A 24,846-nucleotide genomic window follows, 5' to 3' on the forward strand; every position below is an offset into this window, starting at 1 on the left:
TGTTCAGGCTGGGAAGATCTTCAATCACCTTCCAGTGCCTGAAGGGGCTCCAGGAAAGCTGGGGAGGGACTTGGGACAAGGAGGAATGAATGAAAACTGAAAGAGGGGAGACTGAGGTGAGACACTTGGGAGAAATTCTTGGCTGTGAGGGTGGTGAGACCCTGGCCCAGGTTGCCCAGGGAAGCTGTGGCTGCCCCATCCCTGGCAGTGTTGAAGGGCAGGTTGGATGGGGCTTGGAGCAACCTGGGCTGGTGGGAGGTGTCCCTGCCCATCCAGGGGGTTGGATAGAGATGATCTTTAAGGTTCCTTCCAACCCAAACCAGTCTGGGATTCTATTTAGTTGTGTGTAGGACTAATATGTTCTGCTGGATAGAGGCACCTGCACTGATCAGAACTGGCTGCAGTTCTTCACCCTGGGCATCTGATTAATTTGTAGCTCAAGAGCAAGGAGGTTGGGCAGGGTTAGGTCTGTTAATGGATGGGACAAGACGTGGCTGGGCCTTGCCATGTGGAGACAACACCAGCCTCCCTGCCAGCAGTGGGCAGGGGTCCTGTGGGGGATGTGGAAATGGTGCCCTAGTCTCCAAGGCTCAGCAGTGGGTAAGCAGGAGGAGGAGCTCTGTGGCCAAAAATTAAGAAATATTTAAAAATCAGAAACACTACAGAGTAAAACACATCTTCTTATAAAGTAATGAATGTAATTTTAGAACATATTTTAGTTTTTAATAGTTAACTGATTAGGAAGGACATCATATCAAAATACTCTGTCAATATTGCTTTGCATAAAAAAACCAACAAACATCAGAGAAAATGCTCAAGCTCCTGTGCCAACATCAAGCCTCCTCTGCAGGAATTTCAGTTAATGGAATTATTAGCAAGAAGTGAGAGACAAATCATAGTTACAGAGTTGTCAGGACTGGAAGGGACCTCTGAAGATCATCTAGTCCAACCCCCTGCCAGGCAGGGTCACCTACTGGAGATCCCACAGGAACACGTCCAGGTGGGTTTGGAATGTCTGCAGAGAAGGAGACTCCACAGCCTCTCTGGGCAGCCTGTCCCAGGGCTCTGTCACCCTCAGGGTACAGAATTTTTTTCTTATGTTTAGCTTGACTCTCCTGTGCTCCAGCTTGTGCCCATTGCCCCTTGTCCTGTCACTGGATACCACAGAAAAGAGACTGGTCCTGCCCTCCTGATACCCCCTGTAGATACCTATAAGTGTTAATGACACCCCCCCCCTCAGTCTCCTCTTCCTCCTCTGTCTTGCAGAGTCATCACACACCAGGGACTGTAGGATGGGAGATGTTTGCATTGGAGTAGAAGCATATTCCAGCCCTCTCCAGTCACCTCTCCCTTCTGCCCATCTGAAACAGCTTTAACCTTTAAAGTTGTGGCTTTTTTCCTGGCCAAAGCCTCCACTCTCCTTTCTGTGTCTCTTCCTCACCTCTGCTCTGGCTGCAGCACTGTCACTCACATTGGACTTCCTCACTTCCCATTTCTTGGCTCAACCTTTAGTTTTTCTCTCCCTCCAGATCATCCTCCATCCTTTCCTTTTGTCCCTTCCAGCCTGGTACAGCTTCAGGCTAAAGGCAGCAGGTAGGACCAGCTCAGGTGTCTCTCTGGAGGTGTTTACCAAGAGTGAAATGACCCCCCCCTGCCAGAGAGTGCAGCTTGTCTCTGTGGGTGTCTGATTGACAGGGCAAGGTCCAACCATCCCACCTGCCTCTCAGGCTCAATACTTGACACACCAAGTGTGGTGACCAGCCCTTTCCTGCAGACAGGTTACACTTCTTTCTCATGGCTCTTTGGTTATTTGGGATGCATCTCCCTGCTGGCTCTCTGGGCTGCCTGGCAAATCAGGAAGATGAGTCTGCTGAAAAGTGTCTCTAGTCCTGCCTGTCTGTGCTCATCAAGCCCTTCAGAGCTGGCTGAGCAGAGGGGCTGGGGACCAAAAGGGACCTGCTGCTGGGACCCTGCCAGGGTGCAGGTGGGACAAGAGAGACTGGGAATGGGAAGAGCACCAGCCCCTAGGCAGGGAGACAACTGCAGCTGCCAGGGTGAAGGGGGGGAAGTCAGGGTCTGGAGGCTATGGCTGCTCCTCTGTGAAAAGCCAACAACCAGGGCAATGAGGCACAAGTAAAGGCAGAGTTCCTGATCTGGAGGCACAACAGGTCCACCCAGATCAGGAGAACCATCACGCTGACCCTGGGACTGGGCCCAGTGTCACCTGGCTGAGGTGCTCACTGTGCTGACAGGCTGGGAGGGAAGTGGTGCCAGACCCTCCTGCCAGGGCCCTGGATCCCTGTGGCTATAGCTGAGCTACTGATGAGAGCAGAGAGCTTGGGTACAGTACCATTAGATCATTACACTGTTGTAATTACATCCATTAGAGTATTGTAATTGAGGTAAGATGGCAGTGCTTCTCTCCTTGCCACCAGAACATAGAGGAGGAGACTAAGACTTTCTTTTTCTCAAATTTATCAGAGAAATGCTAACTGGGAGCAGCTTATTTGTGTTGTGTTGTGATAAATGCTTGAGCAGACACAGTGGGAAATGCTGGTCACCACGGAGTGACAGAGTGTGAGGAGTGAGGGAAGCCAGCTGGTCCAAACTCATAGAATCATAGAAAGTTTTGGGTTGGAAGGGACCTCAAAGATCATCTAGATCCAACCCCCTGCATGGGCAGGGGCACCTGTGTCTGTGTATCATGTGACTTCATTAATATTTTCATTTTGCTAATGGGGGAATTACAATTATATTAGATGGAGAATGCATCTGTTTATAGCTTCAATAATACTAAACAAAGTTTAAAAAGCAAGCTCTGTTTAATGGTAAGTGATGTTCTGAATGCCAACGTGCAGTGGTGGCAGGGCTGGAAATGCCAGGCCAAGCAGTTCTTAGGTATGAGGTTCTGAGATTCTGTGGCTTAATTTTTCATGTTCTCTCTGCAAAAAGTTGGTGCTTTGATGCATAAACTCTTTGAACATCTCGAGACTAATGCTTGATGTTAAAAAACAAACAAACTGAGGGGTGTCAGATTCTAAGGGCCCTGAATTTCAGGGACAGCTTGTCAGTTCTTGCTCAGACACCTCAGGAGCCTGGCTTGGCCTGGCAGGTGGGGGTGCCCTGAAACTGGGCAGTTTAGTTTCACTTTTACATCAAAAAATAAAAAGGTCACTGTAACACATCCAGGGAGTTGTGTGGGGAGCTCAATTGATTTGTCTTCACTTTGTTTTCTTTTGATGCAGCTACTCCAACCTGCTGTACATGGCCACCCAAATTGCCTCTGGAATGAAGTATTTGGCATCTCTGAATTTTGTGCACAGAGACCTGGCAACTCGGAACTGCCTGGTGGGCAACAACTACACCATCAAGATTGCAGACTTTGGCATGAGCAGGAACCTTTACAGTGGGGATTACTACAGGATCCAGGGAAGAGCTGTGCTGCCCATACGTTGGATGGCCTGGGAGAGCATCCTCCTGGTAGGCTCTGCACACAACCACACTCTCCCTTCCTCTGATTTTTTTCACTGTGCCCTTGAAATTGTAACTCATTGATGTGTGACAGTTCTGACTGCATCAAAACATGAGCTACAGGTGAGATGTCCAGTGGGTTACATTTCTGGCAGGTCCTGGAAAAGGAGCATGTCCTTGCAAATATAACACATATCATCTGGGCCAGAATTTGTTCTGTGCCTGACACTATGGATTCCTTCTAGAATTGGAAGGAAATTGCCTTCCTATGCTTACTTCCCCAGCTGTGAAGTTGAGAGGGACCTGGACAGGGGTAGAACTTCATGAATTTCAAGTGCCACGTCTGGTTTTGAGGTTGGGGTTTTGTTTCATGTTTAAGGGTTCTGCTGTGTCCCCTTAGGAAGCTGTTCAACAGCCCAAACATGTCCAGTCTGCAGGCAGTTCCTTCATACCAAGCCCCATATTTCTTTCCCAGTCTAGTCAGTGAGATCACCTGGTTATTCTTTCTTTTACACATCCTCTCTGAGGACCCAGAGAAATTGTAATTAACTCTGCTATAAAGGCTGATAGGCATAACCTTTTCTAAATTCACCCAATTTTCCTTGTTCTAGCTGTATCTAAGCCATTCATCACTCATTTTTCCCTGTGTGAACATCTTCCAAACACTGACAGCCTGCTGGGCTTACCAGATAAGGCTGGGCAGTTCAAATCTTGGATGTTTTCTGCCCAGACTGGCCCTCCAGCCCCCAACTGTTTTATTTTCTGAGCAATCTTTAGCTTATTTTTACTCCTTCAGAAAACACATTGTTCCAAACATGGCCAGTTTGGGCCCATTTTTTGAAGATGGGCAGCAGGGACAGGGAGCAGACTGTCAGCAGCTTCTTACATGTGCAGAGATCCAAATTATCTTGGCCTTTCTCTTAACAGTCTGGAATCTGCTTCAGCTCTGCTTCCACCCCCAGGGCTTTGCTTGCTGTTCAAAGCCTTTTCTGTGCTGCCCTGTTGTGTTTTGGGTGGAGGTGGCAGCAGCTGCCCTCCCCCTGCCACGGCCCATTCTCCTGCTGCAGACAGATCCAGGCTTCCTCAGGAGGGTCGGTGCTCTCTGGCTTCCTGTGAGGCTTGCTCCCTGTTTCAGGAGGTTTGCCCCAGTGAAAGCTGTCCTCAGGGTCCCACAGACCTGCTGCTCCTGCCCTGCCAAGCAGCAGTGTCACACCTTGGTCCCTTTGCATTGCTGAGCAGGTCACCTCCTCTGCTGTCCCTCTCTGAGAGCGTTTCCCCAGGTGTCAGTTCTGCAGCCTCGTGTTTAGCTGTGGGGACCATGGACTCAAATGGCTTTGCTGAATGTTTGCTGGGAGCAACCCAGGCTTACAGCATCCTTCTGTCCACAGGGCAAGTTCACCACAGCCAGTGATGTCTGGGCCTTTGGGGTCACCCTCTGGGAGATGTTCATCCTGTGCAAGGAGCAGCCCTACAGCCTCCTCTCGGATGAGCAGGTCATCGAGAACACGGGAGAGTTCTTCCGGAGCCAGGGCAGGCAGGTGAGAAAGTTCATGGGGCCTCTCCTTCCGTTCCTTGACCTGGCCACATCCAGCTGGATTCCATAAGGCCTTTCTGCTGGCCTTGTGTCACCTGCAGATGTCTCTGCTGCTATTACTCATCTTTCCAAGTGTGTCCCACCTCTCTTCCCCTTCCTCCGTACTCATTGCACTGGCTTTGCTTCCTTGGAGGAACCTCCTCTGGAAGAACCTCTTGGCCTTGTCCAGTGCTTCTTCCTTAGACACCACTTGTATTTCCATCTGCCCTTGATGGACTGTCCTCCTTACCTTCTCTGGGCTCTCCTACACAATCCTTTTGCTCTTTTCTCTGTCAGATCTCTCTCCCACTAGCATTTTCTCTGAAAGGTGAGGAAGGACTTACTGAGGTGGGGAAGGAGGAGTTGTTAGTGCCCTCATAATATCTCCACACACACATGTGGAGAGACTTTTGACCATCTCTGGTTGCTGAAGGCTTTTCTGTGTCATTGTCCTCTCTTATGAACTCCCAGGCAGGACTGTGCACTCCACTGATGCGGCCTTCAGTAGATCCCAGTGACGGTGCAGGACAACCCAGTAGATCCCAGTGATGGTGCAGGACAACCCAGCACCTCAGCACTGAGGATCCCTCTACCCTAAAAAGGGAGAGCCCTCCCTTTTGCTGCCCTCCCAAAATTCACCTGTACCACCAAACGAGTGAAAGGGTTACAGGGAATAAAGTCATGGGAGGTTTTATTCACTGCCTCCCGAATACTAATGATTTAGTGAAGAGCCTCAAAGATGGGCATGGAAATGAGAGAGAGGGGGGGGAAATTCTGCCAAGCTTTGCTTTTTAGATGAGCTCTAAAAGGTGTTTTTTCTGTCTCTGCTAACAAGCTGTCACGATGCTTAGAAAGCCTCATGGGTTGTCTACGGTGAGTGAAAGTCTTTGCATTTTGTTGTGGTCAATTTGGTTTTGGTTTGTGTTTTGCTGTCGCTGGGAAGACAAATCCCTGGGAGGCATTCATGTTTCCTGGGGGATAAAGGACTGTTTTGTGACCAGCTCATCAAAACAAGTTGGCAAAGTGTCTGCAGTGCCATTTGAGATGGCTCAAAGCTCCACCCAGACTCCACGGCCGGATTCACCCTTCAGGGATTTCAAACCTTGCATGATGGCCTGTCTTGTACACCTGGAATCAAACTGTTGGTTTGGGTGTAGTAGAGGTGCAGTTCTGTAAGGACAGCTCACTCAGACAGTTGTATTTTTCTCTCTTTCAGATCTATCTCTCCCAGACTCCTCTGTGTCCTAACCCTGTGTTTGACCTGATGCTGAAATGTTGGAGCAGGGATATAAAGGATCGTCCCACTTTTGACATGATTCATCACTTCCTGCTTGAACAAATGGAATCAAACATTTGACTCCAGAAAAAGAGACAAACTGTTGAGAACAGAGTGACTTTGGTGTCTCTGCCTGTACCTCACGGGAAGATGGTCAGGCCACCTTGCTCTCCTCCCTTGACTGTTCCATATTTAAGTTGAGATGTCCATGGCAGCTGCTCATTCTATTGGCCATGGTCTGACACACAGGACCAGAGGATCTCATTTGGTTGAAAAATCATCTCCTCTTCTGCATCACTTCCTGGGAATACTGTGAGAGGGGGTTTTAACAGATACCCACACAGCTTTGGGCAAAATGAATGAGTTAAACTTGGAGGGACTTGGAGCTCTCTCCTGGGTGGGACAGAAGGCTCCTGGCGGGTGAGCGCGTTACCACTCAAGAACACATTTCTAGGAGTAAAGACTTCAGTCTTTTTTAACTATTCCATTAAATCAAATGGAAGTCTTGTGCACATGAGCAGGTGTTTCTGTATGTTCTTGCTACAGACAATGTGGATAGTGAGGACTAGAAGTGTCTGGAGCTAGGGAATGGTGTCATGGACTTGAGGACTGACGGAGCTGGATTTAGCAACCCTTTGGAAGTCGTGCTGCCAGGGTCTACAGAGGACACTGATTCAGGAGTCCAAGATCATGTTCTTTTTTCCTGTGGTTGTTAAGCACTGCTTTTGTTGTATATGTGCATTTTCCCCACACTGGATTTTTTTTTTTTCTAGAAAAAAGATGAAAATGAATGTTCAAGGTCTTGGGAAGGTCACTAGAGTAGATCTTCTTCTGACCAGCAAATTAAGGCTAGGGTAGGGAGTTTGTATTGAAAAGTAGCTGATACTGTACTACTGTCACTATGTAGATTTATTAGCCTAATGAACTTGTAGCCACAATGGACTGATGTGCAATTAATCCTGTATAATTACCCATTAATATGAGGTCTCTAAGTCAATGCTGTTACATGTGCAGAGGGAACTTAGAGCAGAACCCACCGTGTCACTTGTCACAGCTCGTGTGAGAGGAGAAGGAGCAGAGTACGGGTCATCCCTGGCACACACGTGCACCCTGATACATTTTTCTAGCCTCAGTGGTTCTTCTCTGGGTCTGCAGTGATGGCATCTGGCTCTGGGAGATGTGACACACACATAGTTTGGGATTGTGCTTTATTTCAGATGCTCCCTGCACAGTGTAAGACAATTTACTCATTGAACTTGGGGTTGTTTTTTGTTTGTCGTGTCACAAACAGCTCATTCTCTGGAGGGTTTTTAGAGGGCTCTGAAATCCACTTGGAGTGAGTTAGAGAATTCAGCTCATTTCTACAATAAATCCCTTGTGGATTTTCCAGGTGCCTAGGGAATACACTGCTATTCCCTCTCTAATCATTTAGCAAGACAGTTAGGACCAAACCAGGTATTTCATAAGCTGGGAGAAGATGAAAGCTCAGCACTTGGCTTTATTTAAGGAGCATCCATAGCACATATTGCCAGTAAAGATTATAAAGATAATTTTTATCTTAGCCACAAGCATAGTATGAATGGCTGGCTGTGCTTTGAGCTTGGTGAGAGGGCACTGCTGGGAGAGGGAAAGGGTTTTAATATGAGAATAATGGTTACACTGAGAGAAAAAAACCTGCTTTTGAATTGACAGATGCTAGGACGGAGTGTGGTGTGGCTGAGTCTGCTCCTCAGGCAGAACACACCCTGTTGAGATGTTTCCCAGCTGCAGCTCACTTGATAGAACTGTGCCCAGGTTGTCCTGCAGACTTGGTGTGGTGTTCTCCTGGTTGCACGAAGGCATCTCCAGCTGAGCTGCTCCTCACAGGATCACAGAATGGTTGGGGCTGGAAGGGACCCCTGGAGATCATCTGGTCCAACCCCCCTGCTAGAGCAGGATCCCCTAGAGCAGATCCCACAGGAACACATCCAGGTGGGTTTGGAATGTCTCCAGGGGTGGAGACTCCTCTGAGCCCCCTTGACAAGTCATCCCATCTCCCTGTGAGGGCCACATGAGCTCGGGTGCCTCACCCCCAGATAGGTCCATTTTTTGTCTCCTTTGATGACCGTGGCACAGGCTGAGCTCTGCAGCTGGGCGGTGGGAGGCAAGGCCAGCCTGGGCCCTGCTGGAGCCTGGGGTCACTGGGCTGGCAGACCACACATGGATTCTTTTATCCTGGAGTATTCCTGTCCTGTCCCAGAACATGTACCCAAGCACACCCATCTGTGTGTGTCCTCTCCTGGAGCTCAGAGACCCCAGAGCGCTGTAATGTCACCGGGACGGGCTCGGCCCTTCTGTTGGCTCAGGACGTGCTGTTCCTCCCTTGACATGTTGACATACAAAGTTTCTCTTGTATCAATAAATTCTAATGATAACCTTGACAAAAGTGAAGTTCTACTTTTTTTTTTTTTTTGTTTACCCAGGTGTCTGCACTGAGGACTGATGTTTTGGTCTGGTTGTTCAGTAAGTGTGTGACCCCTGGGTTTGGTGTGAGCTTTGAAGGGGGTTTCTGGAAATGCTGGGAAGATGCTGGCCTGAACCTCCTCAGGAGCTGAGGAGGATGATGGGACCTGGAACAGCCTGGGGTTGTTGTTCTGTGCCATGAACATGGGGCTGCATTTCAGCAAGCCATTTGTTTTCATGGTTGTATTAAACTCGGAGGAAGAAATCTAGTCTGGGAGGGACCTTCGTAGGTCTCTAATCCAGTTGTCCACTAAAAGCTGAGCTGATTTCAAAGCTGCATTGAGGTGCTCTGGGTGTTCCCCAGCTGGGCTTTGAAGATCTCCAAGAATGGAGATGCCACCATGTGCCAGGGCTGTTTCTCTCCCGTGGGGGAGGATTTTCTCCTTGTGTCCTTTGTTGCATCTTGTGCCTGTTCCCTCTAGTTCCACTGGGCACCTGAGAGGAGTCATCACACACCTCTTGGACCCACCCAGACCTGGGGTTGCCCCTGAGTAGAGCTCAGGTATTTGGACAAACTCAAAGGCTGGGAATTCCAGATGTCCCAAAGCATGTAGGGACTGAGGGCAAAGAGTCAGAGCAGCATTTTTATTTCCTCAGATGCAATTTCAGGTGGGGTTACAGGCACCTGAGCAGGTAAGAAGGACCTTCAAATACTCCATGATTTCTGGTCAGTAGCTTTGAAACTTGGCAGTGATTCTGCCAGTTCCTGGCCAAGCTCTGGGAGGCTGTGGAGGGTCTGTGGGTCTGAAGCAGGTTGGCTGTTGGTGGAGATGATGCTGGTGCCAACTAGGGGTGGTGGCCTTTGTCCCAAGGACACACTGGGCACAGCAGCTGTTCAGTGAACAGGAGATGACCTGGGCCTGCCCTCAGCTGCAGGGGGTGAAACCCACCATGCACAAGACCACTGTGTCCATACACTTGTGAATGGGAACAACCTCCACCCTGTGTGAAGCACAGCAGAGAGGGATGGTTCCCTCACAGCCAGCCTGGGAGGGCAATGGGAAGCAGGGAGAGGAGGGATGAGCCATCCCAACCCCTGCCTTGGGGCTTCCTCAGCAGCAGGGTGTGGATGTGACCTGGTGTGTGCAGACAGCGTGGCCTGGCCACGTGGTGACCAGGACTTGCAGAGCCAGGCTCTCCCCACTTGTGTGGGTTGGATGTGAACTGTGCCATGAACATGTCTTTGTTCTGGGGCTGCTTCTGGGGAAGAGCTGGCACTGCTGTCCCCAGGGCTCTGAGCCTTCAGGAAACCTGACACAAGTGCTATGAAATCTCCGTGCTCATCCAAAATTTCCAGGTGGGAGACAAAACCAAAGGTGTGGCCTGAAAAACCTGCTGCTGGAGCTGGAAGCGTTGCTGGGGACTGAGATGGTGGCATCACAGAGGTTTCCCTGGTGACAGCTCCTGTGGCCTCCCACAACCCCCCCAGAGCTGCCCACATTGCCATGGCAGGCCCCAAGGAAAATGGCCTCTTCACACCCAACCCCTACCATATCCCCGGGTAAGTTCTGAAGTTCATCCAAATTCATGAAGCTCATGCAAATGGCTCCACTCAGAGTCACGTGGTATTAATGATTCATGGTATTTTGGTTTAATTTTTCAAAGACACATTTAAATATTCCATGTTCCAGTGCTCCAAAAGAGACAGAGCTCTGGAATAAGCACCCCCACCCAGCATCAAGCTATAATTAAAGACCACAGCCCAGTGAGGGTGAAGTCAAAACTGATCTTTATTCCCCCTTTTTTCATTTGTTTTAAGCTGGCAAATGTTACCAGGGCTGCTGTGCAGGGTTGGGTTTCAAAACTGTCACAGCTTTTGCATCCAGGATGTCTGAAGGTCTCCTTTGAATAAATATTTGCATAGACATGACGTGCTCTTGTCAAGTTGGTTGGAGCACAGTCCTGCTGCCAGATCCCAGCTCTTTGAAGAAGTCAGTGGCTTCTTCCTTAGGAAGAAGTCCTCAGGATGCTGGTGAGCTACTTCATAATGTAGCTAGATAGTTGTTGTTTTTTTTCCAAAGCTTTTTGCAACATCCTCCAAAGGCTTGGAAAAAAGAGCCCAAGCTGTTGTGGGGAAGAGGTGATGAGTTCTTGGTTAAAAGGCAAGACAGGAAGGGCAGAAATAGGTGGAGAGACTTTGTGGTGAAGTAGAGATGTTGTGCTGGGGTCTCCTGGTGACCTGTGCTGGGAGGTGTGGTCCATGACATGTGTGAGCAGGCTGAGAAGGGCTGGGTTTGTTGGTGGAAAGTCACCTGGGTTAGTCCAGCCCGAGGGTGGCTCCCAGGGCGACCTCGAGGGGCTGGTGACAACCCTGGCTGCAAACCCCAGCAGAGAGGGAGCTGTGGGTGCAGCACGGGCAGGAACCAGGCAGGTCCCAACCTGCAGAAAAAGGCAGGAGCACGTTTCCTTCCTTAGTGATGCTCCTGCAGGGACAATCAGATCCGTCCCTGCTGTTGCAGCAACAAGCAGGATTTTTCCATTACCACCCTCCTTGTCTCCCAGCTTCTATCAGCTCTGGGTTTTGGGGTTGGGTTTTGCACATTTTTGCCTTGCTGTGGTTGTTTGAGAGATGGGAGGTGTTGTTCCTTGCTCCTTGCCTGCCCTGAGAGTAGCTTGGGAAAGGCAACAGTGAGGAGGGAGCTGTGGCTGGACTTGCACTTCCAAAAGCCTCAACCCCTCCCCTTGCCCAGCCCTGCCTGCCAGCAGCCCCCCCAAAGCAGCTTTGAGCCCCAATACCAGCCCCACAGCTGGGGCTGCTCCTCTCTGGGCTGGTGCTTCAGCACCTGAAGGCAGGAGGAGGAACCAAATCCTGCTGCTGTGCTTTGCAGGGCCGTGCAGGCTGGTGGCATCACCCCAAGCCCCAGAGGAGACCCCATGGGTGCCAAGGGTGCTGCTTTGAGTCTGGTTTGGGTGGCTGAGCACAAGCAGGAGCTGCCTGAAGGGCATTGCTGGAGCCAGGGCAGATGGGGCTCCCCAGGCTGGGGTGCTGGGAGGAGGAGGAAGAGGAGGGAGATCCGTGTTGCAGCATCTCAGCAGCTTTCCCACGTGCTGGAGGAGGCTGGAACCACAACGGGGGCAACAAAACCTGATGCTGTCCCTTGGGTTGGCAACAGTCACAGCCAGGGCTTTGAAAGTGTCACCGCAGTGTCCAAGAGCACTGGAAGCCAAACCCAGCGTGTGGGATGGTTTGGGAAGGACTTGGTGCACAGGGGAGGGGTAAATCCCTGGATCCCAGGCACTGGGCACAGCCCTGCCCACCCCAGCCTGGCCTGGTGGGGCCGAGGGAGGGTCCAGGGCCGGGCTGGTCCCTGCTGAGCAGGAAGGCTGAGCAGGTTCAGGTGCTTTAGCCTGGGAGTGGCCATGGGAGAGGGAGCTGAGCAAGAGAAGAGATGGGAAAAGCCTGGGATTCCCTGCTCACCAACAGGCCTTGGGAGCAGGGGCTGCAGCTCTTCGTTCTGAGCTGCAGGAACAGGGCAACCCTCTGGTTCCTTCATCAAAATCCTGGCAGGAGAAGGTCAAGCAGCCCCACGGGGACCTGTCTCCTCCCCACACACCACAGCTTTCATCACAGCACTTGTCATTCCCTTCTGCAGCAGATCCCTTCTCCACAAACCCAGACGGACTCTCCCCAGCTCCTTGGCTTTACCTGCCTTTTAATTCCTTATGGATTGAATCCTTTCTCAGCCCTGCCATGACTTTGTTCGTGATCAAAATCCCTCCGGCCACCCGGTAATTATTCAGGCTGTGTCACTTGTGCTCTTGCTCAGCTTTATCATCCAGGTGTAGCTTCCCTGTGTTGCAAGACTTCTTGAATATCCCTGGGATGAGGCACCAGCTCCTCCAGTAGCTGCTGGGGAGGGAGCCTGGATGCAAAGTGGGAGAACTTGCCAAGTGTGACTGCACGGATCTGCTCGCTGGTGTTCCGAGTATTTGGAAGGGAAAGTACTTACTCATCATCCTATGATCCTCGTGCACCATCTGGCTTTGTCCCCAGATGTGCAGTGGGGTCACTAGTAGAATATTTTGTCTGTAGGTTGGGATTGGCAGCTCTGCCTGCCTTCTTGAGTGATGGAACAACATCAGCATTGGGGAATCTGGCACCGGGAGCAGCGGGAGTTTCCGGTTCGTGCTGGTGGACTCGGGAATGGAGCCAGAGCTGCAGCTCTGAGCCTACCCTGAGCCACCAAGGAGTCAAATTGCCTGTCTCAGGGAGCAGAGCAGAGCTGTGTGTGGCCAGAGATCATAGAATCATTCAGGTTGGAAGGGACCTTAAAGATCATCCAGCTCCAACCCCCCTGCCATGAGCAGGGAACCCTCCCACCAGCCCAGGCTGCACAAGCCTCCTCCAACCTGGCCTTAAAAACCTCCAGGGATGGGGCATCAACAACCTCCCTGGGCAACCCATTCCAGTTCCTCACCACCCTTAGAGTGAAGAATTTCTTCCTGATATCTAACCTAAATCTCCCCTCTCAGTTTAAAACCATGACCCCTTGTCCTATCATTGCCCTTTCCAGATGGAAAGCCCCTCCCCAGCTTTCCTGGAGCCCCTTCAGGCACTGGAAGGTGCTCTCAGGTCTCCCTGGAGCCTTCTCTTCTCCAGGCTGAACACCCCAACTCTCCCAGCCTGGCTCCAGAGCAGAGCTGCTCCAGCCCTGGGATCATTTTTGTGACCCTTCTCTGGACCCTGCCCAGGGGGCCCTTGGTAGCAGAGCCCTGGTGGTTGCCACCATCAGCCCTGTCCCCTGTGCTGCACCCTGGGAGAGAAACAGGCAGAAGTGAGAAAACTTGTGGGCTGAAGTCAAGACAGTTTAGTAATTGAAATACAATTAAAAATTGTCATGAGTAGGAAAATAACAAAAAGGGAGAAATAAACTCCAGAGAGACAAGAGATGTGAGTGCACTCAGGGCAGTGCAGGGGGCTCTTCTGGGGGCTTGTGTTCCAATATTGAACAAGGGACACAGAAATTTCCAGTAATTCCCTGGGTTTTAGAACAGAGAGGGGCTGCACAATGGAAAGGTGAGGCCTGTTGAACCACAGGTAATATCTTAACTAGGAGGTGTTGGGGTCAGTGCTGTCCAGGTGCCCATGGTCCCTCTGGTACTTCAGCCAGAGGAGCTTTCCCACCTGCTGCTGCCTTGGCCACGCTCCAGGACCTCATCCCACATGTGGAATGAAGCCTGTGCCTACACACACCTGGTCATCTGAGACCAGTTTTCATGCTCACAGGTGAAACCAGCCACACGTTTGGCTTCCTGTGCAACCACGCAGGTCTCAGTGCCCCCCGAGTGCTGCTGCTCCAGGGACAGACACGTCCCTGGGCTCACGTCCTCCAGGCCCTGTGTGCTCCTGGCCATGGCCCCTTCCAGCCAAAATCTGGATAACAGAAGAAACTTCTTTGCTGAAAGGGTAATTGAGCACCAGCAGAGGCTGCCCAGGGAGGTGGTTGAGTCACCCTCCCTGGAGCTGTTGGAGAAGTGTAGATGTGGTGCTGAAGGACACGGTTCAGCGCTGGACTCGGTAGAGTTGGGTTGATGGTTGAACTTGATGATCTTAAACACCTTTTCCAACCAGAAGGCTTCTTTGGAAACCCCTGGGGCAGGCCACCCAACAAGCCCCCTTTCCAACCCCACCCCAGTGACTGCTCTCGCGTTGCTCCCTGCTCAGCTACGAGGGCTTCATCCCTCAGTACAACTATCGCTTCGGAGAAACCTTCGGCAGAACCACCCACCGGCTGCTGACGGACCCCGCGGTGGCGCGGAGCCCCCGCTCCCTGCTGGCTCCTCTGCAGAAGCAGAAGTTCATCGAGGACTTCAGTGGGACCCGCTCTGCTGTCCAGCGTTACCTGCCCGGGCAGCCAGGTGAGCACACCTTGGATCTCATCCCTTCAGCAGGTGGGGCTCTGACCCCAGCACGGGGTCGGTCCCCGGGGCTGTGCCCCTCCTGGAGAGGCTCCTGGGGTGAAGGGGCACATCTCTTGCATTTTCTTTAGTACTTTTTATAATATGTGTTTTACATTTTTAGGAGTAAGTTCTTTAGTGTGACCTAAATCTCCCCTCTCTCGGTGTAAAAACGACCGGTGAGAACACAAATGGAAGGCAATGGGTTTGTTTAAAAAGGCCAGACTTGACACAGCCAGAGTTTTCCCATAAGGAGAAGGTTGTGGGGGGGTGGGAGAGCCATCATCCCCCAGCACCAGGGCTTTGCTCCTGCTGTGGAGCAGGAGGAACCCCTGGGCTGGGGGCCCAGGGAGCCACCGAAGCTGTTCCTGAAGCAGAGTCACCCCCAAAAGGGGCCAGGCTGGGCTGTCCCTGGGGAGCCTCAGGCTGCAGGTCCCTCCTGCCCAGCACAGACACACAGAACACCAGGACCCCGAGATGTTTCTTCTCCCAGCCAGTGTCACTGCAGCCCCTTCCCTTGGTGAGCAGCAACAGAGACAGGGCAGGAGGTTCCTGGTGGACACCAGGGGAAAAGGGGGTGGGTGTTTGGGGTGTCCTGGCACAGCCACGTGGAGAGGAGGATACAGGGGGGGAGGCCCCTTAATCTTCTGGCTCTGGTGGTGATATTTTACAGTTGAGGTGTCACTTAGAATAAGTTTAAGTTACTACTAAAGTTGTTACTGAATTATTTGTGCTGGTTTTCTATGTAGGCTGGGGCTGGGGGCCCTCACGGGACGTCCTCACACCCCATGGGATGCTTTAACCCTCCTGAATCCTTCCCCTGGCTCTGGAGGGGTGTGTGGGGGCCGAGCGTGCTGGGGACCCCTCACCCTCCTCCAGCCACCCCTCTCCCTGACTGGCTCTCTGTCCCACAGCACCCTTTCCCTATGAGCAACCTGGGGCTGTGACCAACTTCCCTGACCCGGAGCAGGGGCCAAACCCTGCCCTGCTGGGGCCGCGGCCGGAGGAGAAGGATCGGAGGATGATGACAGACATGGACCACAGGCACCAGCAGCACCCTGGCCAGTACACCCCGGGGACACGACTGCCAGCCAGGACTCCGTGGCATCCCAGCCCTGGGGGGCACTTCCTTGAGACATCCCCAGCCTGGGGGCAGGGACCTGGCCAGCTGGGTGGTGCCTTGGTGGGCAGCCAACTGGTGAGTGGGTCTGGGCGGGAGAGGTGGGGACTGGGGGGTGGGGAAGGGGTCTCCTTGGTCCATGGGTGTGAAGAGGGACCCTCAGGGGGCTGTGGATGGCAAGGAGAAAGGTGAGAGTGTTGCGTGGAGAAACACCAAACTCCCGTGAACGTTTCTAGCGGCGGCAAATCCAACACATCCTCAGGACGGGGTTGCAGTGATCACTGTTCCTACTCACCAAGGTTTAACTTGTCATGGAGTTGAGTTTTGCTTCAAAGCCAAGTTGTTAGGTCTGGTTGATGTGCAGCCAGGCTCGTGTGTCCTTCCTGCCCTCCTCCTCCTCCCCAGCCCAGAGCAGTCCTGGGCCTTTGGCTACGTGCTGGGTCTGTGACCCCTTAACTGCTCCCACCTGGGTTTCCCACCCTCCCAGTCCCTCACTGAGACCCAGGCAGTGGGATTTGCCCATGGAGGTGGGTGCTGCTTTGCCTGGCACTGCTGGCATCACTCAGGACCGAGGTCTTTGAGCCCCTTAGTTCTTCTGGAGCCAGAGACCACGTTGGTGACATCCCAGCCAGCTGGGCTCCCCACATTCCCTGGGGGCAGAGATGAGAGATGTGACCTCTGGAGTCAAAAGCTGGTTGGATAGAAATCCCAAGAAGGGGCATTCCTGCTCCTTGCTCTGGGATACAGGGCTGTGGAGGAGCCCAAAGCTCCCCTGGTTCTTCTCCCTGGGGATTTTGTGAAGCCTCTGCATGCAGGGAGCTCATCCCATCCCTGGACTTCACTAGACATTCCTAGAGCAGTAAAACTGGGAAGCAATGGAAGTGGCAGGTGCCATTTGCAGGTTCTGGCAGCGATTTGAGCAGTGGAGCCAAAGGAGGGAGGGGGTTTTTACTGGTGTTGATTTTATTCCTGCTTTTATTTTAAGCCTGTGAGAACAGGAGGTGTGACTCTGCCAGGAAGGGCTCGAGCTGTGGATGAGGAAGATGGTTGGTTACCTAAACTGGAGGTGCCACGAGCCATTCAACAGAAAGTCATTACAGGTAAAAAAAGAGGGAGGTGACATGCAACAGAGCCCCCTCAGAGGAAATGGTGTCACCCCTGGGGAAATCCTAGAGGCACTGGCCAGTTGCTCCAGCTCCTTTCAGCACTTTGGAATGGATCCTCTCCACGCAAGGATGTTCCCTGGGGATGCTGGATCTCCTGCTGAGGGACATAAGCAGGTGGAAGGGATGCAGGAGCCACCTCAGCTCCCCACAGATGTGGGGCCAGGCTCAAAAATGCTCCAGAAAGCAAAGAGAGATGGGCCCTGCACCAGCTGCAGGGGCTGGTGAGTCTGTCACTGCTGAGGGAGTTGTTTCTGTCCTAGAAGGAAGATGCTTTTCTGCATCATCAACACCCAGTGGTGAACTGTGTTTACAACTCCATCTGACAAGGAGTTACACTCTGTTCCTTCTCCCTGGAAGAGGGTTCCTCTGCAAGCAGGAGAATTCCCAAGCACTGGAGTCCCCCCAAAGGGTCCAACCCTGCTGGGAGGGGGATGCTCCTCTCTGGGGGGAACCACAGCCCGTGCAGGGGCTGCACCTCAAGATGGGTCAGACTCAAAGGGGCACAGATGTTTTAGGATGCAGGAGGCAGATTTTGCCCTCTCCAAAGCACCCCTTTGGAAAGAGGGAGTTCTGGCTGCTGTTAGGTCATACCTTTTTGCTTTATGTGGGTACACTTGATAAATTTGTCGTGTAAGTGAATTTGTTGGGTGGGCAGGGAGAGGAGGGAGAAAGGTTGGACACCTGGTAGTTAGTGCTGAATCTGTATTAAACTGGGAGAGAACATGACAGCTGTTGGCTGAAAGAAAAAGCTGTAAGAAAATGAAATGGCCCTTCCATACCTCATGGAGACCAACAAGGATCAGTTCAACCCGTTGGGTTTTCCTTGGGAATCATAAAAAAAGACTCTTTCAGAAAAGATATTTCACATGTAAGAGGTAATTTTACCATTTCAATGGATTTTTTTTTTCCCCCCCTTCCTGTGCTCTGCCGAGGTTTTATATTTATTGCAGTCTCTTCCAGCTCCAGGCTGGCTGATCCTTCTACAGTCTGTATGTTCTCCCTTGTCTTTCCCCAAAGGATATGCTGGATTCATCCCTCGCATCATCTGGTTTCCTGGCCTGAACTACATCCAGGGTGTGAAGGAAGCCATGAAGGAATTTGACCAACTTCAGGTAGATTATGTCCACAAATCTATTTCAAGACTATAATGTTGGCATTGATTCATCTGCAGCACAAAAAGCAGTTTCCTTTACAGCAGTAGCATTAGAACCAGGGCTGGAAGCACAAGCAAAAAGAAAATGCTCTTAGGTAACGTGTTGAAAAAAATCATGAGCAATTAAATTCTGTAACTTGTTTCCTTGGGACATTAAGGGAGGATAAATGAGTTCATAAAAGGATTAAGCAAATGTGTTGAGGGTTGGTTCGAAGGTGGCTGTTAAAAATGTTTCTCTGAGTGCAGGAACAGGAGCAGCTCTCCGTGCTTCCCCTCCACAAGGTACCTGCTCTGCTGGATGGCAGCACTGGGTGGTTCCTGGCCTGCTTGGATGGGCATTTCTCCCCTTGCCTTGGTTCTAAGGCTTTCTCCTTTGCTGCCATAATTTGTCTTAAAGGGATCTGGCTTTTCTCTCTCCTCCCCTTGGGAAGGATGCAGAAATATCCCTGCTGAAAAAAAATGGTTTGCACCCTTTGCTGCACGATCTGCCAAGTCATGCCAGGTAATCCTCCTACCCAGGAAAATGAGATCCCTCCCAGGAAAATGAGATCCCTCCCACAGCAGTTACTAGTTTGCATTCAGAGCTACAGGCTCCTTCCTGCTGGATGGAGAGAGATCCCTGGGATGCAGGCGTTGCGCTGGGAAGGGCTGATCAGCTCAGCCAAAGCAGGTCACACCATACCCAGGATTCACTGTGGTGCCTCTTTCCCAGAGCATGATGTAGAGAAAAATCCAAGACTAAGGATTCCCAGCTCAAAGAAACTGCAGAAGAAATGACTCAGCAGCAGGAGGGAGAGCAGCAGGGCTGACAGTGCTCATGGCAGCCCCGAGCTTTGGCTGAGATGTCTTTCCCTCTGCTGGCATCCCCATCCCTTCCTGCCCTGCACGGGAATTGAAACGAAGCAAACAGAGCCAGCCCCAGGGATTCTCAACCCTAACCGTGCTGTTTGCAGAGCCTTTCTGCCCCTGGTTTCTGCAAGAAGCACCTGCCAGGCAGCAGGTCCATGAGGGGGGTGTTTCTCCAGGCTGGCTGCAGCACGTCAGGGGCTGCAGGAACAGAAACGCTGGGGAGAAAAGGAAAATCCCAGCACGTTTCTGTCTAAGATGGCTTCTGACTTCAAGCCACTAATCTTCTGCCCTAAATCTCTGTTGCCCTAGGTGACATAGTGGGATGTGCCACGGGTCCCTGAGCGACACCCTCCTCGCTGGGGGGGTTTGCAGCGGCGGCTCCGTCCCCTCGCACGAGGGGCTCCAGGGCCCTGTGCTCTGCTGGGCTGTGACCCCCCGAGGAGGGTGACACAGCTCTGGGGACATCTGGAGGGGTTTTGGCACTGCAGGGATGTGCAGAGCTGTGACATCCACCCTCCAGCCCAGCCCCTCCTTGGGGTCTGACCCCAGGGCTGGATCCAGAGATGATTGACCCTGGCAGCTCAAGCTCCCTCGGCTTTCCTGCTCCTCCCAGCCTGGGAATCGCTGGCCAAACACCAGCAGGGAAAGGGGTCAACCCAACCCCCAGCTGGGCAGAGTCCCAGGGGCAGGACCCAGCTCCAGCAGCTGCTGTGGCCTCGGGGTGTCACAGCACGGGGAGGTTGGGGTGTGTGGATGATGAGCACAGGTCCGGTCTGGAGAGATCCCCAGGAATTCTCCTGGCCCAGGAGCTGCCCAGGGCAGGATCCAGCTGCTGAGGGTGCTGCCAGCACCCATTGGGAAAGAAACTCAAAGTGGAAAAAGCAGGGGGGGAGGGGGTTTGTGCAATGAAGCTGCTGATTAGAAGAAACCAGAACTGGGAAGAGAACTGCTGCACCTGGACCTAAATATCCTCCCAGGTGGAGGCAAAGCCTGTGATGGGGGCAGCAACGATGTGGTTTAAAGTGAACTCTGTTGGGTTTTGTTTGTTTTCCAGTTTATGGAAAGAAACCCAGCAGGCACCTTTGGCAAGAGGTTCCCCAAAACATACTGGCCCAACAACAAGATCTACACCAGCTCTGGGCTGATCCCCTGCTACAGCGGCTTCGTTCCGGGTGAGTTCATCAGCTGCCTGAAAATGAAAGCCACTAATACTAATTACTGTCATTAAGTAGGGCTGTTATTAGCTGTAGTGTTGGAGCAGTGAACAATTACTGATGTGCTCCACATGGGTAGGAGATCTGATTTCCCCAGTCTGTGCCAAGGTGCTGGAGCTGAGCCATCCCCTTCCTGGCTGCAGGAGGGTCCAACTTCCAGCCTGGGCTTGTGCAGAATGTTCCTCTGGTTTCCAGCCACCAACTCCCTGCTGAGGCAGAGGAGATCAGTGACACCTCACCCGAGACATGGGTGCCTTACAATTTCTCCCTCAGCAAAGTTATTCTGTTCTAAAAAGCTGGAAGTTTGGTAAAAAGCAATTCATGCTGGTATGTTTGGCCACAGCGAAGTCAAGAGCCCACAGGTCAATCGTGTGATGGGAAGGATGGGAGATAAGGTCCAAACTCACAGCTTGAGCTTAATGTGATAGAGGAAAAAAAATGGTGGAAGACATAGAATGTGGTAGAAATTGAAGTGGGACAGGGTTGGAGAGTAGCTGGTAGTTAGAGTGTGTCTGTTGAGCCTGGAGGGAGAAGGTTGGGGCTCTGGATCTTGTGCTGGAAAGTCATGCAGAAGCAAAGAGGCCTGAGGGAAAGGGAGGCCCAGCTCACACACTGGTGGCACAGGGGAGGGTGGATGGAGCTTCTGATCAAAGATGAAGAGAAGGATGTTCATGTTGGCCTCTGTCACCACAGTCCTGCTCTGGGGCAAGCGCAGCTGCCCCAGTGTGTGACACTTGGCTGTCCCCTGCCCCCTGGGGTGTCCCCTCCTCTGGGGTGTCTCACAGCCAAGCCCTGACCCCGCTGGGTGGGCTCAAGGGGCTTCTGGTCACACTGGCTGTAGCCTCCAAGGCCCTGGAGAAAGGCTGTTCTGGCGTGAGGAGAAGCTGGACTCGGGTGACCATCCCTGTCTGTGGGATCTGCCCGCCTTCCAGCCTGCAGAAAGCTGGGAGCTTCAGGGGAGGGTGAGGAAGGCAGCTCTGCCCAGAAGGGGCTGGGGACAGCACTGTCCCTCCTCAGAACCTGCCAGGGGGAACACGCCACTTCAGTGTAATAAGAAGAAAAAACCCCACCCTAAAATCAAACATAAAAATCAACTGCTTGAAGTGTTGCCTCATGGCAACATTAAAAAAATCCATTGCCATCTTTTCACCTACAGAAACGTTCTTCTGTGTAGGTCTGAAACCAACCACCTGTGCCTGCAGCCAACTCCCCTGCCCCAGCAGCCTCTGGGAGGGCCACTCTAACTGCTCCGACCAGTTCAACACTGGAAGGAGAAACTTGTTTTTAAGACAGAATAACCCCAAATCAATTATAATAATTATATTCTTGAAGTGTCCTCAGCAGGAAGCCTGTGAGCTCCTGTCCAGCTACTGAGTGACAGGTTTCTCACTGGAGGTAACCCCACACATTGTTTCCAGAGTGAAAATTTGCTAATACAGGGTTTTTAGGAGATAAAATGTTTCTAAGGAGGTACTTTGGGCTCGGGTGTTCAGCTCACCTCAGGAGGGAGGCTGCACCAGACTGATGTAGGTTTTAAATCCCTACATCCTGGTTCTCAAATGACTCCAGCAAGGCTGCACACCCAGCCCCTCGGTGTCACTGGGCCCCAGCACAGCTTGTCACAGCTGTCCCCCGTGCTCTGGTGACAGGCCATGGCTCCTGGCTGGCTTTGTGCTGCCCAGTGGCTGCAGCCCGGCTCACGGGCTGGCAAACACCTGTGCCAGTGGCAACCTGCCTGCTCTGGGTTGTTGCCCCACAGCTGGGGCAACCTCTGGCTCCCAGACACCCACACCTGATCCCACCCTGCCATCGTGGCCAGGAGCTGCTGAGCTCCTGCTGGGAGCGGAGTCTGTAACAGGAGTCCACAAGCAGGTCCCTAAATTTAGACACAGCCTGGAGCTGAGCTCCATGTCAAGCGCATCCCCCTCCGCCAGCACCCCTGGTTGTAAAGCCACACCAGAGAACTGAACTCCCACACCACCAGGAGCAAGTGGTGACACAAACAGGCATTTGCCTCGTTAGGCAGGGAGGGAAGGGTGGTTGCCCTGGGCAAGCTGGCAGGGCTCTCACACCACGTCCCTGTTTTCCAGCACTCCGGCACACCTACGCGCTGACTTATGGGAACAGCACCCGAAAAGCCTACCAGAATGAACAAAGGAGACGAGCTGGTGCACTGTGAAAAATGCTTTAATGGTGCCTGTACAGCATCAGAAGTGACTTGGAAACAGGAAAAGGAACACAACACGGACAGAGAAGTTCAGAATGAAAGAGTTCGTACAGCTTTAAACAAAATTTACACGTGCTCATCAGCTGCATAGCTTTTACTCTGCCTCTTCCTCCCCCTCCTCCTCAAACTCCCCCTCCTCCTCAGCTGTGGCGTCCTGGTACTGCTGATACTCAGACACCAGGTCGTTCATGTTGCTCTCAGCCTCTGTGAACTCCATCTCGTCCATGCCCTCACCAGTGTACCAGTGCAGGAAAGCCTTTCTGCGGAACATGGCGGTGAACTGCTCAGAAATGCGTTTGAACAGCTCCTGGATGGCTGTGCTGTTGCCAATGAAGGTGGCAGACATTTTCAGGCCACGAGGTGGAATGTCACAGACGGCTGTTTTAACGTTATTAGGGATCCATTCTACAAAATAGCTGCTGTTTTTGTTCTGAACGTTCAGCATCTGCTCGTCCACCTCTTTCATGGACATGCGGCCCCTGAAGACGGCGGCCACCGTCAGGTAGCGGCCGTGGCGGGGGTCACAGGCAGCCATCATGTTCTTAGCATCAAACATCTGCTGGGTGAGCTCGGGCACGGTTAAAGCACGGTACTGCTGGCTCCCACGACTGGTGAGAGGGGCAAAACCAGGCATGAAAAAGTGCAAACGGGGGAAGGGGACCATGTTGACCGCCAGCTTCCTCAGGTCAGCGTTGAGCTGGCCCGGGAACCGCAGGCAGGTGGTGACGCCGCTCATGGTGGCCGACACCAAATGGTTCAGGTCACCGTAGGTTGGGGTGGTCAGCTTCAGTGTTCTGAAGCAGATGTCGTAGAGGGCTTCGTTATCAATACAGTAGGTTTCATCTGTGTTCTCCACCAGCTGGTGCACAGAGAGGGTGGCATTGTAGGGCTCTACTACAGTATCTGATACTTTAGGGGAGGGCACGACACTGAAAGTATTCATAATTCTGTCTGGGTACTCTTCCCGGATTTTGCTGATGAGGAGGGTACCCATGCCAGAGCCTGTACCACCACCGAGAGAGTGAGTAAGCTGAAAGCCCTGGAGACAATCACAGCTTTCTGCCTCCTTCCTTACAACATCTAACACAGAATCAACTAATTCAGCACCTTCCGTATAATGGCCCTTTGCCCAGTTGTTTCCTGCTCCGCTCTGACCTGGAAAAGAGCCATTTTCCTATTAGATTACGGTCACTGCTTCCTGCTTATTGCTTGCAAGCAAAGCTTAAGAGCATCAGGCTACAGAGAAACCCCACAGGAGCTTTCATTTCATCCAGCAATGAGCTGTGCTTTCACACCAACAGCTCCGAAATGGCTGGGCAAGATGCACGGAAAAAATATCAATTATCAACGATACCGCAGCCATTTGATTTCTCCTCTACGTACAGAGGTAACGAGACTCGGAAGAGTCTCAACGACCCCTTGTGCCTTCTCGGAGCTGCCCTCCCAGCAGCTGCCCTCACCCCCCAGCCGCAGATCGCGGGTATTTCAGGGAGCGCCAGGATTAACCCCCCTGCCCGCCCCGCCCGGCCCCGCCGCTCCCTCCCCCGCTCACCGAACACGAAGTTGTCCGGCCTGAATATCTGCCCGAAGGGCCCGGAGCGCACCGAGTCCATGGTGCCGGGCTCCAGGTCCACCAGCACGGCCCGGGGCACGTATTTGCCACCTGCAAGAGAGGGAGGGAGAGGCCGTGACAGGGCGGCGGCGGCGGGGGCGGGCCGGGGCGGGCGGGGCGCCGGGCCCTACCTGTGGCCTCGTTGTAGTAGACGTTGATGCGCTCCAGCTGCAGGTCGCTGTCCCCGTGGTAGGCACCGGTGGGGTCGATGCCATGTTCGTCGCTGATCACCTCCCAGAACTGCCGGAAAGAACCGCGTCAGGGGCTGCCGGGCGGGACCCCGCTTCGCCTCTCTTCCCCCCCTCCACCCCCGTCCCCTGCCCAGCGCCGCCCGGACCTTGGCCCCGATCTGGTTTCCGCACTGCCCGGCCTGCAGGTGCACGATCTCCCTCATGATGGCGGCTCAGCTCCCCGACCCAGCCCGCTCCTCTCAACCGACTGCCTGCGTGAGGCAACCGCCACCCCTTATATAGCAGCGGAATGCGCGCGCAGCCTGCTATTCCCCTCCCGGGCGGCCGTTCGCAGCAGCCATTGGCTACTCATAACGAGGCTCTACAAGAGACGGCAGCTGATTGGCTGAGGCGCTGCCGCTCAAGCCGCCGGCTCCCGTCCGCCCCGCCCCGCTGTCTGTCGGTTTGACTGTCAGGCCACCCGGCCGCACGAAAGGCCCGCCCCACCCGCGCGGGGCGCTCCCGATTGGCTGAATTGAATGATTGATGTCGACCGTGATTGGCTGCCCGGTCTCCGGGATGAGCTCACGCCCTCTGATTGGACGAGCGCGAAGC

General features: G+C 52.8%; 3 protein-coding genes across 6 annotated transcripts in view; 2 read left to right on the forward strand and 1 right to left on the reverse strand.

The window, feature by feature from the left end:
- Positions 1 to 8,745, forward strand: part of LOC127392484 (discoidin domain-containing receptor 2-like) — a 60,165-nt gene extending 51,420 nt beyond the window's left edge. For 3 of the 4 annotated variants that reach the window (XM_051636489.1, XM_051636490.1, XM_051636488.1), the window contains exons 15-17: positions 3,246 to 3,480; positions 4,860 to 5,009; positions 6,261 to 8,745. In XM_051636489.1, the coding sequence (XP_051492449.1) occupies positions 3,246 to 3,480; positions 4,860 to 5,009; positions 6,261 to 6,401 (526 nt within the window). In that variant the 3' untranslated portion in view covers positions 6,402 to 8,745. Of the gene's footprint in view, positions 1 to 3,245; positions 3,481 to 4,859; positions 5,010 to 5,879; positions 5,918 to 6,260 lie in introns of all 4 variants that reach the window. The other variant, XM_051636492.1, reaches the window with a different exon arrangement.
- A 1,522-nt stretch (positions 8,746 to 10,267) lies between these two features.
- FAM166A (family with sequence similarity 166 member A) lies at positions 10,268 to 22,969 on the forward strand. Its single transcript, XM_051636935.1, has 7 exons — positions 10,268 to 10,323; positions 14,488 to 14,681; positions 15,635 to 15,918; positions 16,826 to 16,940; positions 18,024 to 18,118; positions 20,063 to 20,180; positions 22,313 to 22,969. Exons 1-7 carry the CDS (start codon positions 10,268 to 10,270, stop codon positions 22,399 to 22,401), a joined length of 951 nt encoding a protein of 316 aa, XP_051492895.1. The 3' UTR covers positions 22,402 to 22,969.
- On the reverse strand, positions 22,392 to 24,748 carry TUBB4B (tubulin beta 4B class IVb). Its single transcript, XM_051636549.1, has 4 exons — positions 24,399 to 24,748; positions 24,193 to 24,301; positions 24,002 to 24,112; positions 22,392 to 23,604 (listed from the first exon to the last, which is right to left on the reverse strand). The coding sequence occupies exons 1-4, from the start codon at positions 24,453 to 24,455 to the stop codon at positions 22,544 to 22,546; spliced, it is 1,338 nt and encodes a 445-aa protein (XP_051492509.1). The 5' UTR covers positions 24,456 to 24,748; the 3' UTR covers positions 22,392 to 22,543.
- Positions 24,749 to 24,846: the final 98 nt, after the last annotated feature.

This window comes from Apus apus, chromosome 19 (assembly GCF_020740795.1).
Source record: "Apus apus isolate bApuApu2 chromosome 19, bApuApu2.pri.cur, whole genome shotgun sequence".
In the NCBI taxonomy this organism is placed as follows: Eukaryota; Metazoa; Chordata; class Aves; order Apodiformes; family Apodidae; genus Apus; species Apus apus.

Excerpts from the sequence above, each read along its gene's own strand:
- FAM166A (XM_051636935.1), top strand. The coding sequence starts at position 10,268 with ATGGCAGGCCCCAAGGAAAATGGCCTCTTCACACCCAACCCCTACCAT. Across the intron at positions 16,941-18,023 it reads TCAACAGAAAGTCATTACAG|GATATGCTGGATTCATCCCT; the intron begins GTAAAAAAAGAG and ends CTTTCCCCAAAG. Across the intron at positions 18,119-20,062 it reads AGGAATTTGACCAACTTCAG|TTTATGGAAAGAAACCCAGC; the intron begins GTAGATTATGTC and ends TTTGTTTTCCAG.
- TUBB4B (XM_051636549.1), bottom strand. The coding sequence starts at position 24,455 with ATGAGGGAGATCGTGCACCTGCAGGCCGGGCAGTGCGGAAACCAGATC. Across the intron at positions 24,302-24,398 it reads GAAACCAGATCGGGGCCAAG|TTCTGGGAGGTGATCAGCGA; the intron begins GTCCGGGCGGCG and ends TCTTTCCGGCAG. Across the intron at positions 24,113-24,192 it reads CTACTACAACGAGGCCACAG|GTGGCAAATACGTGCCCCGG; the intron begins GTAGGGCCCGGC and ends CCTCTCTTGCAG.